At 41.5% G+C, this 17288-nt stretch overlaps 3 protein-coding genes across 3 annotated transcripts; 1 reads left to right on the plus strand and 2 right to left on the minus strand.

Moving 5' to 3' along the window:
• Window positions 1–168: 168 nt before the first annotated feature.
• Window positions 169–6492, minus strand: PKNH_0307000 (conserved Plasmodium protein, unknown function; the record flags this gene model as incomplete). Its single annotated transcript, XM_002261013.1, has 1 exon — window positions 169–6492. One exon carries the CDS (start codon window positions 6490–6492, stop codon window positions 169–171), a length of 6324 nt encoding a protein of 2107 aa, XP_002261049.1.
• Window positions 6493–7420: 928 nt separating this feature from the next.
• On the minus strand, window positions 7421–9269 carry PKNH_0307100 (U4/U6 small nuclear ribonucleoprotein PRP31, putative; the record flags this gene model as incomplete). The annotated part of the gene is made up of 2 exons (XM_002261014.2): window positions 7421–9034; window positions 9267–9269. 2 exons carry the CDS (start codon window positions 9267–9269, stop codon window positions 7421–7423), a joined length of 1617 nt encoding a protein of 538 aa, XP_002261050.2.
• Window positions 9270–10191: 922 nt separating this feature from the next.
• PKNH_0307200 (protein SOF1, putative) lies at window positions 10192–11637 on the plus strand (the record flags this gene model as incomplete). Its single annotated transcript, XM_002261015.1, has 1 exon — window positions 10192–11637. One exon carries the CDS (start codon window positions 10192–10194, stop codon window positions 11635–11637), a length of 1446 nt encoding a protein of 481 aa, XP_002261051.1.
• Between the last annotated feature and the right edge of the window lie 5651 nt (window positions 11638–17288).

Raw genomic sequence — 17288 nt, forward strand, 5'->3', positions numbered from 1 at the left:
ACAGAAATATAAAGAAAGGTAACAAAAAAAAAAAATAATAAATAAAATAATAATAATAAAATAAATTAAATAAAAATAAATTAATTAATAAACCCACGCAGCGAGACGGGGATGATACACGACAAACTTGTTTACTTTCCACGAGCGGGCGTGAGAAGAGGAGAGAACTCACAGCTTCAGGCTCGAACAGTGGTCATTAATTATCGAGAGATGACCTGTAGGATACTGGAAAAGGTCTTCGAATTCTTTTACTACCATGGAAATTCCGTCATAATGTTTATAGACACGATAAAATTTGGACTTACTTAATACAGCGCCACTGATTTTTCCTAACTTGGCTTCCTTTCTTGTGACAGAATTTACACACATGTAGGGTTGTTGGAAAAATCGAAGCGAATAACGACCGAGCAGTTTGTACACCCTGTTGAGGTAGTAGTAATTTTTCCTTTTCTGAAAATATTTTGTTGGTACCCGTTTTGTGACGCACAAGTGCATTTTCAACGTTTGGGCGGATTTGTCACCTCCTTGGATGGGTAAATAATCTCTCGGATTATATCGCGCACTATCTGGTGGATGTTTTTCAGGATGATTCTCCTGGTGTAAATAAAAATTGACGTGGATAAATGAACAACCCAACTTGTGCGGCACAATAAAAATATGATTAGGGCCAACCGTCTTCACTGTTAACACAGTCGGATGCGATACATGTACATACAGCTTGCCATTCAGGGGGGGCACAACTCTTGCCATGCTTGTATTATACAGATGGATGGATAGGTACTGTACAACATTCAAGGGGATGAATTTGCCGAAATAGTTGTACAGCTTCATACTGGAAATGTCCGATACGTTGATGAGAAATTTTTTGTAAATATTTTTCTCCTTGTTCAAGTAATGCGCATTATGCAATATGGCCTTCCTTTCGGTGCTTATTTTTTTTTTTGCTGATAAGGGGAAGCGTTGCTCATAAGTCCAGTTTGCCAAAATTGTCAAGCAGTGAAGGCTTCGATCGAATTTATACACTCCGCTCTTCATGAGGTGGATGACTGGGAGAGCACTCTCCTTGGTCCCATTTCGCTGGACAATCAAGTTGTACACCTGGGAGTAGACGACCTCAGCCTGGTGAGATCCGCGACTATATTTGGTAAAATTCGCGTAGAGAAGGAAGCGGCCTTCTTTGCGAGCTTGAATGGATAGGAATGCATCGGAGGATACTCTCAAATCGGTTACGACTGTGCGTCTGGCGGGGATGAATCCATTTCGTTGGCGGTGTTGTTCGTGATCGTTCCTTCCATCACTCAGCAAGACACTCCCATCGTTGACAAAATACTCCATCTGGAACAACTCCCCTGTGCGCTCGTAAACAAGACGAAAGTCCAGCGAGAGGAACGGGCTCGTGTCCCCCCCTCCGCTGTAAAAACTGGCAAAGGTATCTACCTCTTCATTCGCGGTCAACCAAATTGTGTCCTCACTAAAAAGCTTCATGGATCGTACATAATCAACAGTCACATCAAATTTTAGAAAAAGTAAATTTCTCAATTTTTTCTCGTCTTCGATTTCTTTGCAAGTGTGTGCATGTGCATCTGTGTTGTGACATTTTTTTCGTTTCCTGTGATGCTCCAAATAATTATCATAATAGCTTTCCAAGTCGTTAAAGTCTTCTTCGAATTTTTCGAAGCTTTCAAAATTTGTCCTTCCTTTTTCTTGGCTAAAAATTTGGTAGTAACTTTCAAGTATAGGGAAAACATGAATTTCTGAATTTCCTACAGAGTTACCCGACTTGATGGAGCAAACATAAGTGCACTGCTCACCATTCAGCTTGAAAACTCCTTCCACTTCCACTAGTTTTTCATTTTTCGAAAGGCACACAACTTTATGTATGAGCGGGTGACATAATTGGAAGGGGAGCTCAAGGGTCTGATGATACTGATGTAGCAAAATGGAGTTTCCTCCTCCATAAAGTGAAATTCCCCTTGAGTACACAATTAAAGGCGTCATATTTGACAAAATAGAAATATGTTTGTTGGCCAATTTGTACTTTACTTCCACTTGTATGTAATACTTACCTTCATGTGAACTACGCACCTCGAAAAACATGTCTGTCTTTACGGCTGCTTTTCTTTCCTCCGTTGTACTCTGTTCTGGCGTCTGGAACTGGCCCACCCGTTCTTTCCACTCCTCTGGGTATAAATTCAGGGGGGTCATCTCGATCCGCTTATTATAATCATAAACAAGTTTCACCTGTAGTAATTGCTTTGGGAGCATATTGATCTTTCTGTTATGCTTGTCAAAAAATTCGACTTTCATGGGTACTCCCATTTTGCCCCCTCTTTCTACATTTCGAACGAGCAGGGATACTTTTACCTTGGTCAATTTTGCAAACGCGAAATGGATCTCTAAGTGGTCGGTTTCGTAGACTAATTGGTTTTGTATCGTCAGAACTCCTTTCGCTTCAAAGGCAGAGTTCAGGTATACACGCGTGCATTTTTTAGGTGGGTCCTTTGGGTTGTCCATATTTACCATGATTAAACTTCGTTCTGTTTTTTCCCCGCGTAGAGAGGTCATGTCGCCATGGCCGCTCACCTTGCTCAGCTTTTCTCCTTCCGATGGACCCAGAACCTTGATCCTATTGGTCCCCTTGACGGAGTATCTCAGTGCGTGCATGGGACATACATCCCTGTCCACCGTAGTGCAGATGGGTAGTGAGTAATAAACATCTGGAGAGAAGAAGAGAACCAAATGATTTTCATACCAGATGCTCATTCTGCTGCAAAAGTGAAGAGATACAAATTTTTCAAAATAATGCGAAACGTTTCCTCCTTCACCATCATGCGAGGTATATTCCACTGTAAGTAAAAATGCCCCATTTGAACAGGGTATAAATTGGTTCATTCCATTTGGGGGTAGACCCAGACGTTCCTCCTTTTTACCCCCGTGGTCATTGCAATTGATCAAAATTCTACTGTTCGTCCTAATGACATTTTTCCTTTTCTCATTCGTTCCTTCCATGTAGCGGGACTTGTCTTTTAAGCAAATTTTGAAAAGGTCTCCTGAAGAAGGGTCTTCCTCCAAAGTGTAGCGGAACGACTCATTGGTAAGAATTACATTTTCATGTTCATCCACCAGGAAGGCCTTCACATAGTAATCATTATTTTTGTAAAGAATTAAGTTTGAGCTATCCACCACTTGGAGCCTCTCTACATGTTTGCTAAAAACTGCCACTTGGATGGAGGACGGGTACTTGAAATGAACGGGTAAATGGTTCTCGGTCACTATTTCCGAGGTATCAATATCCCACGTTTTCATTTTTACCAGGATGTTTGATGTGACGTGCTCCTTTTTCCCTCTATGGCACTGTATACTGTAGTATTCCTTGATGGAGAAAAAGGGTTCATATGAAAATGCTGGAGAACACCCCTTGGTGTGGAAACTAACGGAGTTATATCTTTTCTCTCCTTGGAAGGAACTTCCTCTTGTCCGTTCTCCTACTACGAAGATTCCCCACATGGGCCTAAAGTCATATTCAAACAGACGTCTATTGTATAATTTCCATAAGGGGAAACATTGCTTGTTCGAACTTTCGTAAAAGACCTCTCCTCTGAAAATATTTCTGTGTTGGGGGGTATTCTCCTTGCGCTGCTCGCTTAGATACAATTCATTCTGAAACTTCTCCGCAATGAACAAACTGTTGAAGAAGGAAACAGAAGTAGGAAGATCCCTTCTCTCGTTGAGGAATCTATTTGAATGAAGATCCAATTCGGGGATACTAGATTCGGAGGAGACAGTTATCCTGTATGGACTGACTGCAAACCCGTCATACACAATCAGATTAATCATTTGGCCAAATTTTATGAATTTGCTACACACAAAATCATGGCAGAAAATGGCTTTAACTTTTTTAAATATTTGGATACTTATTTGGGTGTGTACTTTCCTCTCTTTTGTATATTCCATGTACAGTGGAATTCTCCTTTTCTCCTTTTTTCCTCTTACTTGATAAAATGCGCATGCCTTTTGGTAAGTATCTTCCAGTTTGAGAAAGCTTGACTGTTTCTTGACCACTTCGAGGTAGTTCTTGTCATATTTTATCCTCATGTGGTGGTGTACTACGTCAAAACAGCTGCTGATGGAAGTCCCCCCCTGTAAAGCTTCCATCCGTTTCAAGTGCCCATTTTTTCTCCTTTCCAGTAAGGTCATTCTACCTGGACGCTCCACCTTATTAGTTATCCAACCCAGTCGCATAAATATGTATACATTCGTAACTTCGTTCTCTTCGATGATACTCTTCTGGGCTACAGCTGAGAGATGGACCACCCTCTCTCCCACATATACAGTGCTAAGGAAACAGTTATTTAAATCAGTGTCATCACAGATTAGTAGACATATTATATCGAATCTGTTTTTACCACTGGGTTGGATGCCTTTGTTGTGCCTCCTTTTGTGGCTATTCCCTTCAGGTGTACCAGTCCGCACGGCTAGAGGCTTCCTTTTTGATATGCGCAGCTTCGCTTTGTGTACGCTGACATCAAAGTTGGAATCCCGGTTATACACCTTTACTGTGTACCCATTTGCAGCATGCTTGCCGCCGTGGTGCTTACTTTGGGGATGCCCTTTCCCCGCCGTGGAGGCGCTCCTCCCCCCAGAGCACTGATAAAAAATCGTCTCGTCGAGGAGTACAAACAAAGAGGACATAGACAGACCACTCCCCTTCATGTAGCACTTTACGGGTGATGATATGAACACATCTTTTCTGGACGCATAATTTCCCATGTAGGTCATCTCGAGAGAGATTTCTCCTCCTTTGCGTATTGGCATAAAATAGTAAGCCCCATATTCAGGAAAAAGGTGCAAAGGGAGGATACTTAACTTTTGACTTCTGGAAGAGACTACCAATTTGACATCCTCTCTTCTGTACACACCGTGCAGCTTCGCGTCTCCCTCTCCATACAGGTGCATAAGGCAGAGGTACTTTCTGTGGAAGATAAATTTTTCTCCTTCGCCCCCTTGTACATTCGATTGGAAAAAGGATTCAATGTACAGGTCATCCAAGTAGTAGTGTTCTTTGTAGAAGAAGTGCGTTTTTATCAGCTCAATTTCTCCCTCAAAAGCGTTGTTCCGTTTACGCTTTTTGGGTGTATCTCTATTAGGGGTACCACTCCCCCGAGTTTCCCTCCCGATGTAGGCAAAACAGGCGAGCTCGCTCTTCGCCACCCTGTGGATATTCACACGCGATGAGAAAAGTTGCCCGCTGTGCATACTTTTTATAACTATCTCTAGGCTCTTCCCACTTGTGCCTTCCTTAATCTTTACCACTTCGTCCGACACGATATCGTAACTTGAGCTCTGCTGAATTTGGTATTCATTTCGGAATTCTCTCACGTAATTATTATTTATGCAGTTAATTAACAATAAGTTTCTCACATTGCGCTTTATGGGTTGTCTCCCCTCCACGTGGGTATTTAACAGCGCGGCTATTGTTGCCTTTCTACGGAGAGAAGACATGCGCAGGATGTGTCTCTTTATGAGAGTTGTGCAGGAGAAATGACCACCATCGCTAGAATTACTATCATAATTCATATTACCACTTTCGTAATCAGGATGGTTGTTTTTGCCTTTTGGGGGATGGTCCCTTCTGAGGACGAGCCGAACGTGGGCCCCCTCCGGAAAGTCCACCCCGTTCGGTAACAGGGATAGCCACTCATACACAAATACATTCGCCACGAAAAAGAGGGACTTACATTTGTTCAAAAGCACTATAATAACTTTTGTCATGCCTACCTTTCCTTTTGCCTTTAACTGCAGTTCCAGCTCTCCTCCTTTTCCATACTTAACATATGCATATTCCACGTACATCTCATCGAAGAATACATTAAAATGGCTGCTCTCTGATATGCTTATCTTCTTCCCATTGTCCGAAATGACATAGACATTTCTGCTTTCATTTTGGTTTTTATACGTAACGATGTCGCTGCTTACCATGTAGAGTTGACTACTGACAAGGTACTCCACGGCGATGTACTTCTTCTCCTCCCCTTGGCTATTCACTCGCACGAAGAAAGATGATATAGATTTGCACGTTGCCTTTTTTTTATTCAACAGAATAAGAATTTCGCTTGCGCATATACCGTCGCTCGTGATGGTGATGCTCCTTCCAGGGGGGCCTTTGTCTCCCCAAGGGAGGGGGCGCTCCTTTTCTGCGTCTTTACCACTTTTTCCCGTCGCTTCCTTACTTCCTTGCACCCCCATCAGCTTTTCCGCCTTCCCCCCTTTCCTCCTTTTGGTAGGACCATCCTTCTCCAAATAGACGATCTCGAAGAAGTCTTCGCTCAGGAAGTACCACCAGTAGCACTTGTCCAGGGACTCAGACCCATAATAACGCAAATTCTTCTCGTCGTTTAAATTGTTAAATAAAATGAAATCACCATATATGATATCATTTTTTCTACCTTTTGTGAAGGACGCAAGAAGGTAGGCCAAAAGGAGTAGTCCCATTTTAACACTTTTTTTTTTTTTTTTTTTTTTTTTTTTTTCTTTTATTGCCTTCGTCCAATTTATTATCGAGTTCACTTTCTAAAAGGACTTAACAGCGAGGTTATCATCCTCTGCGGTTCTTGTGAAAAGTAGATCCAACAGGTGTCCGATTCGACCATTTTTACGCAGAATGGAGAGTGTGTGTTCGTGTTTGTGGAGGGACGGGGGAGAGGTAAGATTCTTCGGGCACGAACATGTGGAAAACACACCTAGGCGCAACCAAGAGCAGTTGCCTATCTCACCCCAAAAAGGAAAAAAAAAAAAAAAAACGAACAAACACATAAACATGAACATTTACATGCAGTGTGACCGTTTTCCTAACCTACATTTGTGAATACTTCACCGCATCCCGCCTTCACAGCTATCTAACCTGAAACTGCTTTCCTTTCGTAGTAAGCCCACGCATTTGCTCAAACGTACCGCCTGGGAGAGACCCTTTCACTTTGATGTATTTTGGGCTACCCCCCATTGGTACGGTACACTCACATGAAGGTGCGTTTTTTTCTTTTTGGCGTATTTTTACAAACAAGGGTGGGAAATTTTATAGTTTAAAATAAAAGCGCGCAGTGGCGCTGGGTGATGAAATAGAAAAACAAATGTAAAAGTGTGAAGTGCAAGTTTGTAATTCACGTATGGTGTTATATGGGAATAAGCAGGGAGCCACTGAAGCGGAGGATAAAATCCCAAAGGGCGGGGGCCTATAATAGCTGGGGTGATCACGAAGCGGCACGGTTTTAGGCATATACGGGTGCTCGGGAAAATGGGAAGAGGTCACAGGGGAAGTCATACAAGGGGTGGATCATCCACAGTTGGACCATCCCGGAGTGAACCACCCCGGTTACACCGCTAACTGCGCTACATCGCTAACTGCGCTACACCGCTAAGTGCATTACACCTTGCGGAATTGGGCCTTGCTAGAGAAGTATTTGTTCTCGACAGGGTCCGGCCTCGGGTTGATGACAGAAGGATTGAACAGCTCAATGCCCTGCAGGGGAGTGAAGATCAGGGAGGACGACAATCCACCAGTTACTCCACTGGATTGCACGGAGAGATTCTTTCTCTTAGCAACATTATTCACCTTTTGTTTAGACTGGTACTTTAATTTGGTGATATTTGAATTTAGCAGAGCTGCATTTTGGTCGGTGAATGTGTAAAAGTCTTCATTGGAGTTTGGTCCGAAGGGCAACCTATTAATCTGCTTCCTGAGTTCTGTGATTTCCGTTTTTTCCTTTAACTTCCTATATCTCTTCCCTCCTCTTTTTCTTTTCCTCTTCTCATCAGGCATGGGGAGGATTTTTTTCTGCTTCATTGGAGGCGGCTCTTGTAATTTAATTAAATGACTTATTAAGTTTTCTCGAAGTAGCAATCCATATTGTCCCTCAGGATACTTTTTAAAATAGTCGACTCTTGATGCTAGACTACATTTACCGGCTAACAGACTGATGGCTTTTTTTTTATATGCGTCAGGGACGCTCTGTACAATTTCAGAGGTACTTAAAATACCTATTCCGAATGTCTTCCGTACATTGCTAAGGCCAAGGACAGACTTCTTCGAGCTTCCTACCACTATAAGGTTCTGAGATGATGTGATGGACAGATTTTTTAACGACCCGACTGAGCTAATTAAGCGGGCTGTTAGTGCACTGCCTAAGAGCATGGTCAAATTTGGGGCGAGCAGAAACATCTTGCTCTCTAAGTATAGTAATATCATTCGTCTGTTTTCGTTTAATTCTAATGCCTCATTACAGAAGGACAGGCAATTCTTTAGTGAGTGATCAGATAGGTTGATCCCTGTCGTCATACTTGACGCGACGGTGATAGCCATGACAGTGGTGTTGGGAAGAATATCGGAGAAATCAATATTTTTCAAATCACTTTCGTTTTTTATTTTGCTCACCACGCTGATGTACTCCAGGGGGGTATACACGATGGAGTCCAATTCGGGGAATTTTGTCGAGTAAATATCCTTCACGTATTTATGGATGTTTAGGATTTCTGTGTCTATTTGGATTATTAACTCGATGCATTTTTCGATCAGCACTTCATCTGACTCCTTCGAAGCAGCGGCGTCTTCATCCACGTCGTCTTCTACATCATCCGCTTCTTTGCCTTCTCCAGATGACTGCCCTTTTTTCCTTCTCTTTTTTGCCCGACGAGCTTCTCCATCCTCACCGCCCTCTTCATTATCTTCATCATCTGCACCGCTCCCCTCCTCCATTACATAGTTCCTGATGTTATTCATTATTTTCAGGAACTCCTCATCATAGAGTAATTCGGATATTTTCCTTTCCTTTTTTTTTATCTTTTCGTTTAGGAACTCTTCGATTGCATCGACAATTTCTTCGTAGTCATCCTCCTCGAACTTGCCTTCCCCCACATGACTGATCTTGTCACCTTCATCTTGTTCGCCTTCCTTCTTTTCTGCATTGAAGTTGATAAAGTTACTCTCTTCTTCAAATTCCAGGTCTTCCAAGTCCTGCAGGAACGTGTCCGCCAAGGTCGCCTGAAAAATGGGGAAAGGAAAGTGAACAAATATATATAGAGACATACCCTTCACCTCCACGTACGCGTAACATCGCAAAGATTTCGATAGGGGAAGCATCATTATCCTCTTACAAGTATCAAATGATCACCCTAAAGGGAGTTTTTTTTCTCCAAAGCACTAACTAAATGGACATGATTTTGCCCCAGTTAGAGGGTATACACAGGAGCCGCCGCAAACGTTGGACACTTACCATTTTGCTTGGCCTTCATATATAGGTGTATTAACTGTGCTTTGGGCGGGTCTTCTGTCAATGCGACCCTTTCCACTTTTTTATGAGAACGAAGGGAAAGCTGGATCAGTCTACCGAGGATAAACAAAGCGGCCCCCGCGCATTCACTTGGGAATTGGCATTTGGGGACCCACGGCGTTTTCTCGCCCTTCACAGAATTCAGCTCTGCTTATCGCATGATGCTGGCAAATGCCTCCGCGAGGCTATTGTACTCTGTTATACAGAACAATTGCCTTTCTTTCGCTGTTCTCACCCCATATGAAAAATCCTTCAACGAATTTGAATTTCCAATCTGGGTTATTCGGAATCTGGGGCATCTAATTTAGGGAAAAAAAAAAAAAAAAAAAAAAAAAAAAATTCGCGTCAAAAAGTGGTGCGGTACTTTGTAAAAAAAAAAAAAAAAAAAAAATGTACATATAAAATAGTAAAATAAAATAAGAATAAAATAATAATAATACATACTATATATGTACATATCGCAGCAAAATCGCAAGGCCGACGTCGCGCGAATCAATCAGTTTGTAAGTTCAGTCGGAAGAGAAACTGTTCACCACAGCACGAGGGCCACAAACGGATGCATCATCCTTAGCAAAGGCGAGAACGTATCGCAGTTGCAGTTGTTTTGCTTCGGTACAACATGAGCTAACAAACTGGCGGAGGAAAAATGCGCCCTATTTTTTTCACATAAATTAGATCACTACGCAGAAGAAAAGAAGGGACAAAAAAGAAGAGTAAGCCCCCAAGGGATGAATACAAAGAAATTGCTCAGCAGAACACAGTCCGAGGGGGGAAGCGCATCCTTGGAGTCTCCCACAAACGAATTGACTTGCCACCAACGGAGGTTTGACCTACGGGTAGCACGGAAGAATCGCTCCATCAAATCAACATGGAAGTGAAGATCCTGCATAGGAACCCGGAGGAATACAAAAACAACCCGGGGGCCTCCACCTACAAGCATAGCAGAAATGTCGACCCTAACATTCACCTTTTCCAAAGGGAAATAGAATATAAGAGGGCCCTAAATGCAACGAAAATGGATAAAATTTTTGCAAAGCCTTTAGTGAAGTGTTTGGATGGTCACGATGATTCAGTCCGATCACTCTGCGTTTCAAATAAATCCCTAACTGATCTGTACAGCGGGAGTTGTAACGGCTTCATTAACATTTGGAATGTGCTTAATAAAACGTTAATTAAAAAAGTGAAAGCTCACGAAGGATTCGTGAGGGCACTGTGCATCAGTCACGATGAGAAATTCCTCTTCAGTTGTGGCGATGACAAATATATTAAGCAGTGGGTTATTGATAAGAGCGGAGGGGTGAGCGATATAGGCGGCCGGGAGGATGCCAATAGCTTATCCCCCTCTGAGCTCGTACGAGGGGAGGGATCGCTTGTAGCTAGCCAAAATATGATGAACCTGAGCCACCTATCCGATGAAGTGACACCGAAGAAAATCTACGTCTGCAAAAGCGTGCCCAACAGTATCGATAAACATTTCTCAGAACCGCTAATAATATCAGGAAGTCAACACTTAGATGTCTGGGACTACTACAGAAACAATGCCATAGCTAGTTTCGATTACAACAGTGAGTACATATATTACGTGAAGTTCAATTACGCACAGAGAAACCTAGTTGGGTTAACTCTTTCTGATAATTCTGTAGGGCTAGCTGACATAAGAACCAAGACACCCATCAAAAAAATGTTCTTAAAATACAGATGCAATTCTCTAAGTTGGAATAATATGAATCCAAAACAGTTTGTCGTGGCGAATGAAGACTCCAACCTCTACACCTTTGACATGAGACACTTAAAAACGGCTACTCTTGTGCACAAAGGTTTTGTAAATGCCGTGTTGGATGTAGATTACTCTCCCATTGGAGACAAATTTGTTGCTTGTTCGTATGACAAAACAGTTAGATTATTTAATAGCGATGAAACAACGAGTTATGATGTGTACCACACGAAGAGAATGCAGCATGTCCTCTGTTGTAAGTTTAGCTTAGACACCAAGTACGTCTACACCGGTAGCTCAGACATGTGTATTCGTATTTGGAAATCTTGTTCTCATGAGCCAACTGGCATTCTGTCCAACAAGGAAAAGCAAGCCATAAATTATCGAAACAAACTGAAGGAGAAATATTCTTCGCTCAAGGAAATTAGGCGCATCAGAAATCACCACCATGTACCTGCGCTCATCAAGAGTATGTCTGACAAAAAGAAGGTAATGTTGGAGGCCAAGAGGAGGCGCGAGAATAACAGAGTCAAACACTCGAAAGACACAGATCAGCTTCCCATTCCGGAGAAGAAAAAAATATTCGTCACGGAGCAGTAGCGCCTATAGCAGGTATAGCGCGTTAGGGAAGTGGGAGCAGGAAACACATTTTTTCTTTTTCTTTTTTTTTTTTTAAGTTCTTCTATAACTACTTCGTTTGCACATATCATGTTACCATTTTTTTTTTCCGTCATATACATTTATAATTTTATTTTTCTTTTCCTCATTTTGTGAAATATGAGGCGGGATACCCCGAATGCTACGTGGATCGCTCTCTAATAGCGGATAAGTGGTTCCAACCCGCCCTTGGCGAATTTATTCAAATCTTTCTAACTGTTAAAAAATTGTCCTGGGATACTTTTACTTGAATACGCGCAGGTCGCGTATATAGTTAATCCTTTATATTTAAAGAAATCCCCAAAGAGGAGGATCCTCCTCTTTTTCAGCTTTGGTTTATGGAACAAATAGTAACCTCCTATAAATATACGGGCAGAATCCCAGAGTTCAGGGAAAAAAGGAAACCCAGACGAACAACAGAAAATACTATGCAAGGGACTAATTTTTTTTCTTTTTCCTAAATTTAAATATTTTTCTTACCTTTCATCTCACCTTGTGTGCCCCTTAACCCTGATCGCCAAAATGGTTACCTCAACCACTTTTCTTTTTATTTGTTTCTCCGGCCAGAAGTGTTCAGTCACATGGTTTAGGGTTCATGGATTTAGGGTTTGGGGTTCAGGGTTCCGGGTTCACGGTCTAGGGCTTTAGGGTCTAGGGTTTTAGGGTTTAGGGTTTAGGGGTTTAGGGTTTAGGGTTCAAGGTTTAGGGGTTTAGGGTTTAGGGTTTAGGGTTCAGGGTTTAGGGTTTCAGGGTTTAGGGTTTAGGGTTTAGGGTTCAGGGTTTAGGGTTCATGGTTTCAGGCTTTAGCGTTCAGGCTTTAGTGTTCAGGCTTTAAGGTTCAAGGTATGGGGCTTAGGGTTCAGGGTTTAGGGTTCAAGGTTTAGGAGTTTAGGGTTTAGGGTTTAGGGTTCAGGGTTTAGGGTTTAGGTTTAGGGTTTCAGGGTTTAGGTTTGAGGGTTTAGGGTTTCGGGTTTAGGGTTTCGGGTTTAGGGTTTCGGGTTTAGGGTTTAGGGTTCAAGGATTAGGGGTTTAGGGTTTAGCGTTTAGGGTTTAGGGTTCATGGGTTTAGGGTTTAGGGTTCATGGGTTTAGGGTTTAGGGTTCATGGGTTTAGGGTTTAGGGTTCATGGGTTTAGGGTTTAGGGTTCATGGGTTTAGGGTTTAGGGTTCATGGGTTTAGGGTTTAGGGTTCATGGGTTTAGTATTTAGGGATTAGGTTTTAGGGTTTAGGTTTTACAGTTCAGGCTTTATGGTTCAAGGTTTATGGTTCAGGGTTTAGGGTTCAGGGTTTAGGTTTTCAGTATTCAGGGTTTATAGTTTAGGGTTTAGAGTTCAGGGTTTAGAGTTCAGGGTTTAGAGTTCAGGGTTTAGGGTTCAGGGTTTATGGTCTAGGGTTTAGGATTCAGGGTTCAGTTTGAGGGTTTAGGGTTCAGGTTTTAGGGTTTATAATTTAGGTTTTCTAGGATTTAGGGTTTAGGGTTTATGGTTTTAGGGTTTAGGGTTTAGGGTGCTAGGTTCCGGGTTCAGTATTTAGGCTTTAGGGTTTAGGGTTCAGGGTTTCGGTAATTTCTTCTTTGAGGAAGGTAAGAAGGGTTCAGGGTTTAGGTAATTTCTTCTTAGAGGAAGGTAAGAAGGGTTCAAGGTTTAGGTAATCTCTTCTTAGAGGAAGGTCAGAAGGGTTCAGGGTTTAGTTAATTTCTTCTTAGAGGGAAGGTAAGTTGTAGTCGGGCAAAATAATCCCTTCTTAAGGGTGACGTAAGAACAAGGAAGGGGCAAAATAATCCCTTCTCAAAGGAAGGATAAGAAAATTAAGGGGGGAAAAAGTAAAAGGGGGAAAAATAATCTGTTCTTCGAGGAAGGTAAGAAGGGTTCAGGGTTTAGGTAATCTCTTCTTAGAGGGAGTTAAAAAGGAGTAGTAAGGACAAAAGAATCCCTTCTTAAGCAGAAAGGAGAGAAAGTAATCTCCTGTTAGGGGAAGGTAAGGAGTAGTAAGGGACAAAATAATTCTTCTTCTTAGAGGGGAAGGTAAGGAAGTTATCTCTTCTTAAGCTAAGGAGAAGGGAGTAAAGTAATCACTTCTTAGAGGAAGGGGTTGAAGTAATCTCTTTTTAGAGCACAGTAAGGAGTAGTAAGGCAAAATAATCTCTTCTTAAGGGAAGGGTATAAAAAGGATCCTGCTTAGAGGTAGAAAAATAAAAGGGGGAAAAAATAAAAGGGGGACAAAATAATCTCTTCTTAGAGAAAAGGTAAGGAAAGAAGTAAGAAGGGACAAAATAATCTCTTCTTAGAGGAAGGTAAGAGGGGTTCCGGGTTTAGGTAATCTCTTCTTAGAGGAAGGTAAGGAGAAAGTAAAAAGGAAGGCAAAATAATCTCTTCTTAGAGGAAGGAAGAAAGAAAGTAAGTAGTAGTGGAGCAAAATAATCTCTTCTTAAAGGAAGGAGAGGAATATAGAAGGGGCACAAAATAATCTCCTCTTAGAGGGGAAGGTAAGGAGAAAGTAAGAGGACAAAATAATCTCTTCGTAGAGGGGAAGGTAAGGATTAAGGAAGGGGGGACAGAATAATCTCTTCCTGGAGGAAGGTAAAGAGTAGTAGGGAAAAATAATATATTCTTAGAAAAAGGGAAGGGAGTAGTAGGGAAAAATAATATATTCTTAGAAAAAGGGAAGGGAGTAGTAGGGCAAAATAATCACTTCTTAGAGGGGAAGGTAAAGAGTAGTAGGGCAAAATAATTTCTTCTTAGAGGGGACGGTAAGGAGTAAGGAGTAGTAAGGCAAAATAACATCTTCCTAGAGAGGAAGGTAAGGTGTTGTAAGGCAAAATAATCTATTCTTAGAGGAAGGAAAAAGTGAAAGGGGGGGCAAAATAATCTCCTCTTATGGAAAGGTAAGGAAGTTATCTGTTCTTAAAGGAAGAAGAAGGAAGTGCAAAATAATCTCTCCTTAAGGGACGTTGTGGCTTAAGGAAGGCAATATAATCCCTTCTTAAGGGGAAGTAAGGAGAAAGGAAGGAAGGCAAAATAATCTCTTCTTAGAGAACGGTAAGGAGTAGTGAGGGGCAAAATAATCTCTTCTTAAGGGAACGTAAGGATTAAGGAAGGGGACAAAATAATTCTTCTTCTTAGAGGGGAAGGATAAGGAGTAGTAGGGCAAAATAAATCTCTTCTTAGAGGAAGGAAGGAAGAAAACAAAGGTGGGACAAAGTAATCTCTTCTTAGAGGGGAAGGTAAGGAGAAGAAAATAAAAGGGGGGTGGCAAAATAATCCCTTCTTCAGGAGAAAGGAGAGAAAATAATCTCCTGTTAGGGAAAGTAAGGAGTAGTGAGGGCATAATAATCTCCTCTTAGAGGGGAAGGTAAAAAGTAGTAAGGGGCAAAATAATCTCTTATTAGAGGGGAAGGTAAGGAGGAGGAGTAGTGGGTCAGAATAATCTCTTCTTATAGGGAGGTAAGGAATTATAGGGGCAAAATAATCTCTTCTTAAGAGAGAGGTAAAGAGTAGTAAGGCAAAATAATCTCTTCTTAGAGGAAGGAAGGGAAGGAGTAGTGAGGCAAAATAATCTCTTCTTAGAGGGGAAGGTAAGGGAGTTATCTCTTCTTAGAGAACGGTATAGAGTAATAAGGCAACATAATCTATTCTTAGAGGGGAAGGTAAGGGGAAAGTAGAAAGGGACAAAATAATCTCTTCCTGCATAAAGGTAAGGAGTAAGTTGTAGTCGGGCAAAGTAATCTCTTCTTAGAGGGGAAGGATAAGGAGTAGTGGGGGAGCAAAATAATCTCTTCTTAGAGGGGAAGGTAAGGAGTAGTAAGGGACAAAATAATCTCTTCTTAGAGAACGGTAGGGAGTAGTAGGGCAAAATAATCTCTTCTTAGAGGGGAAGGTAAGGAGAAGGAGTATTGAGGCGAAATAATCTCTTCTTAGAGGGAGGTGAGGAGAAAAATAAAAGGGGGCAAACTAATCTCTTCTTAGAGGAAGGTAGAAAAAAGTAATCTCCTCTTAGGGGACGGTAAGGAGTAGTAGGCCAATATAATCTCTTCTTAGAGAGGAAGGTAAGGAGCAGTAGGGCAATATAATCCTTTCTTAGAGGAAGGAAGGTAAGGATTAAGGAAGGGACAAAATAATCCCTTCTTAGAGGGGGAAGGTAAGGAAAAAGTAAAAAAGGGTCAGAATAGTCTCTTCTTAGGAGAAGGTAAGGTAAGGAGTAGTGGGACAAAATAATCTCTTCTTAGAGAACGGTAGGGAGTAGTAGGGCAAAATAATCTCTTCTTAGAGGAAGGTAAGAAGGGTTCAGGGTTTAGGTAATCTCTTTTTAGGTTTAGGGTTCAGGGTTTAGCTAATCTCTTCTTAAAGGGAGGTAAGTTGTAGTCGGGCAAAATAATCTCTTCTTAGAGGAAAGGTAAGGAGGGTTCAGGGTTTAGATAATCTCTTCTTAAGGGAAGGGAGAAAGGCAACATAATCTCTTCTTAAAAGGAAGATAAGTAGCAGTAGAGCACAATAATCTCTTCGTAGGGGGAGTTAAGAAGTAGTAAGGAAAAATAGTCTCTTCTTAGAGGGGAAGGTAAGGAGTAGTAAGGGACAAAATAATCTCTTCTTATAGGAAGGGAGAAAGAAAATAATCTCTTCTTAAAGGAAGGAAGAAAGCAAAATAAAAGGGAGGGGCAAAATAAATCTCCTCTTAGAGAAGGGTAAGGAGTAGTGAGGCAAAGTAATCTCCTCTTAGAGAACGGTAAGTAGTAGTAGAGCAAAATAATCTCTTCTTAGAGGGAAAGATAAGGAGTAGTGAGGGGGCAAAATAATCTCTTCTTAAGGGAAGGGTATAAAAAGTATCGTGCTTAGAGGAAGAAAAATAAAAGGGGGCGAAAGAATCTCTTCTTAGAGGAAAGAAAGGGACAAAATAATCTCTTCTTAAAGGGAAAGGATAAGGAAGGGGGGACAAAATAATCTGATCTTAGAGGGGAAGATAAAGAGTAGAAAGGCAAAATAAGCTCTTTTTTAAAGAAAGAGGAAGGGACAAAATAATTTCTTCTTAAAGGGGAAGATAAGGAGAAGGAGTATTGAGGCAAAATAATTTCTTCTTAGAGGGGAAGGTAAGGAGTAGTAAGGGGACAATATAATCTCTTCTTAGAGGGGAAGGGTAAGGAGTAAGGAAGGGACAAAATAATCTCTTCTTAGAGGGGAAGGTAAGGATTAAGAAAGGGACAGAATAATCTCTTCTTAGAGGTGAAGGTAAGGAGTAGTAAGGCACAAAATAATCTCTTCTTAGAGGGGAAGGTAAGGAGTAGTAAGGGACAAAATAATCTCTTCTTAGGAGAAGGTAAAGATTAAGGAAGGGACAAAATAATCTCTTCTTAAATGTAGGTAAGGAGTAAGGAGTAGTGAGGCAATATAATCTCATCTTAGAGGGGAAGGTAAGAAGTAGTAAGGGCAAAATAATCTCCTCTTAGAGGAAGGATAAAGAGTAGTGAGGCAAAATAATCTCTTCTTAGAGGAAGGTAAAGAGAAGTAAGGAGGCAAAGTAATCACTTCTTAGAGGGGAAGGGTAAGGAGTAGTAAGGGACAAAATAATCTCTTCTTAGAGGGAAGTAAGAAGGAAGAAGA

The sequence above is a fragment of the Plasmodium knowlesi genome (assembly GCF_000006355.2).
Source record: "Plasmodium knowlesi strain H genome assembly, chromosome: 3".
NCBI lineage: Eukaryota > Apicomplexa > Aconoidasida > Haemosporida > Plasmodiidae > Plasmodium > Plasmodium knowlesi.